This window comes from Bufo bufo, chromosome 7 (genome assembly GCF_905171765.1).
Source record: "Bufo bufo chromosome 7, aBufBuf1.1, whole genome shotgun sequence".
Taxonomy (NCBI): domain Eukaryota; kingdom Metazoa; phylum Chordata; class Amphibia; order Anura; family Bufonidae; genus Bufo; species Bufo bufo.
The window spans coordinates 86,442,086-86,444,998 of record NC_053395.1 but is presented as its reverse complement, the minus strand read 5'-3'; the positions used below and the strand labels follow the sequence as shown (position 1 = coordinate 86,444,998).

Here is a 2,913-nt window from a genome sequence, read left to right as displayed (position 1 = left end):
TGGACAGATTATAAACTCCTTTGGTGGGACCACCTGTTGGACACCATGTTCAGATAACAATTTGGCTTTAGAACTATTCACAATTATAAGTACCTATATTAATCCAAACCAAAAACATAATGATGACATAAACAACAATGTGTTGTTGAAATGAGCTTTATTCAATAACTGGCAAAGATATGTTAGCAAGCAGTTATCATACTGAGGCACAGATTATCTGTACTTGGAGACCAGGACAGAGGACACGACGGACAGGAACTTGTCCCAGGCAGCCTGAGCAACAGCATTGAATTCCTTAGGAAAGTGGGCAGCCAGAGTCACCTGGATGGAGTGGGACAGCAGCTACAAGAGAAAATTGTCATTAGAAATCCAGATAAGAATAAGACCTCATTCACATGGCAGTATTTTGCATTAGTGCTTGTAAGCCAGACAGGAGGAGAACCTACAGAGAAAACTTGGAAAAATGGAAAGACCTGCACTGCTTCTGTGTTTTGGACCCACTCCTGGTTTTGGCTTCCAAATACTGATAAAAAATCCTGACCAATTGCTAATCACGTGAAATTAGATAATTAGTTATACATAGGGTTAAGCGAACCCGTGGAAGTTCGGGTTCGGCGGAAACTTCAGGTCAAAGTTCGGGTTCGGGACCCGAACTTGACCCGAACTTCACCCCGAACCCGGACCGCATTTAAGTCAATGGGGACCCGAACTTCACTTTATTATTTTCCGCTATAATATGGTTATCACAGAAAATAATAGCATTCTTAAAACAGAATGCTAAATAAAATGTCTATTGCGGGGTTAAAAAAAAAAACTCACCTCATCCACTTGATCATACAGCCGGTATCTTATTTTCTTCAGGACCTGGTGAGCGCGGTGACGTCACCACAGCTCCTTTTTGCAAGAATATACCGGCTGCGCGATCAAGCGGATGAGGTGAGTTTATTTTTTATTTTTAACCCCTCAATAGACATTTTATTTAGCATTCTGTTTTAAGAATGCTATTATTTTCCGTTATAACCATGTTATAACGGAAAATAATAAAATCACCCGAACTTCAGTGAAAAAGTTTTGGGTTCGCTCAAGTTTGGGTTCGCTCAACTCTAGTTGTAAACTTTTCTAACTACACAATCAGTCGATAATAATAGACAATCAGTCTATAATAAAAATATTTATATTTTTTATTTTACTCTGTCACATAAATGATAATGATGCTTTAGAAATATGACTTGGCTAATATTTACCCTAAAGTTGCCAGGGTCGACCTTGAGCTTCTGGGCATGCAGGTCACTGAGGGAGGACAGAGCATGGTCAATATCATCCAGGTGCTGGGCAGCATTACCAATGGCCTTCACAACCTTTCCTCCATGGCTATGGAGATCCTTGGAATTAGGGCTCAGATCAAAGTGGCTGAAGTAGGTTTTGGTCTGAGGGAAGCTCAGGAAGAGCCTGCATGAAAAGAACATATGATTAATATAGATTAGTAACAAGCACTGTGATAATGTGCTAGGTCATTGATTTTAAATGTGATATGGCTCCACTACATGATGTACATGATGTAAAGATTTTATCCGAATATATGATATTAAAGGGTTTTTCGAGGATTACAATGCTGATGATCAATATCAGATCGGTAAAAGTTTAACTCACAGCACTCCCACTGATCAGCTGTTTGAAGAGGTTGTGGTGCGCCTGTGAGCGCTGCAGCCTCCTCACAACATACCAAGCACAGAGCTGTAAATTGTATAGTGGCTGTGCCACCCAGGCCCATTCACTTAATGGGACTGAGTTACAAAAAAGCCATGTGAATGTGATATCACTGTCCTAGGAAGAGGACGCAGCGCTCAGTGGAGTGCTGCAGCCTTATCAAACAGCTGATCGTGAGGGTTCCGGGAGTCAGACCCCACAGATCAGATATTGATTGCCTACTGTAAGGATTGGCCATCAATATCTTACTTCCCAAAACCCCTTTAATCTGCACATTTTTTTCAAATTAAATATCCCCTTCATACGCCTCTGGAGGATGCTCCTAATTTATGACGAGGCGCAAGCTTCATCATAAATTAGGCGAATACTCCTGCAGTTGTGCGCCTAAACAGAAATTTACGTCAGCTCAGAGCTGCAATACATTTTTGCCTTCATTTGAACCAGAAAATTGGCATAAATGAAGATAAATTGGCCACCCTTCCCGCCCTTGCCAAGCCAGCTTTAGGGGAAGTGGTCAGGGTGGTGTAAATCGCAATTCAAAAGTTACAAACACATAGTTTGCAACTTTTTAATGAGACTTTTCAGGTGCAAGGGAGATGATTAATTTTCACCAAAGAGCGATAAGCATGGAGAAACAAAATCAGAGAAATGAAAACTATATGGGTAATTATTACATAACTTTATGGTTAAGTTTCATATCATACTTTATGAGTACAGAAAAGTACTGTAAGCCAATATAATACTTAGCGCTGTGTCCAGCCATAAGAAAGGGCATCAGACTGATAAATGAATGATAAATATCAAGTAACAATGTATTTATGTTTGTTAATTTAGTAGAAATGTCTTAATACACAACAAATCATAAGTGTAAATGATCGGGTGACAGGTTAGTGTTACCTTTCCAGAGCCTCTGCTCCAATGTCATCAGCATGGCCAGCAACCTTGGCCCAGATGGAGGTGATGGCTGCCTTCTCAGCTTCAGAGAAAGTCATGGTTGGTTCAGGTCAGTGCAGATGAACTGGACAGTCCCTGATATGTTTCTGACTTGCACTTTTAAAGAGACACAGACTTCAAAACAATGTAAGACCCAACCCTATTGGTTCTGTCTACAGTTACACCTACTGGCTTATCTTTTAAACAAAATTATTGTGTCAGGAATTCTATACCGTCTGTTAGTGATATAACAATGATAGAGGCTATGTCAGC

At 40.3% G+C, this 2,913-nt stretch overlaps 1 protein-coding gene across 1 annotated transcript; it reads right to left on the bottom strand.

The window, feature by feature from the left end:
* Positions 1–213: 213 nt before the first annotated feature.
* LOC121007734 (hemoglobin subunit alpha-5-like) lies at positions 214–2,699 on the bottom strand. The gene is made up of 3 exons (XM_040439893.1): positions 2,605–2,699; positions 1,245–1,449; positions 214–342 (listed from the first exon to the last, which is right to left on the bottom strand). Exons 1-3 carry the CDS (start codon positions 2,697–2,699, stop codon positions 214–216), a joined length of 429 nt encoding a protein of 142 aa, XP_040295827.1.
* Positions 2,700–2,913: the final 214 nt, after the last annotated feature.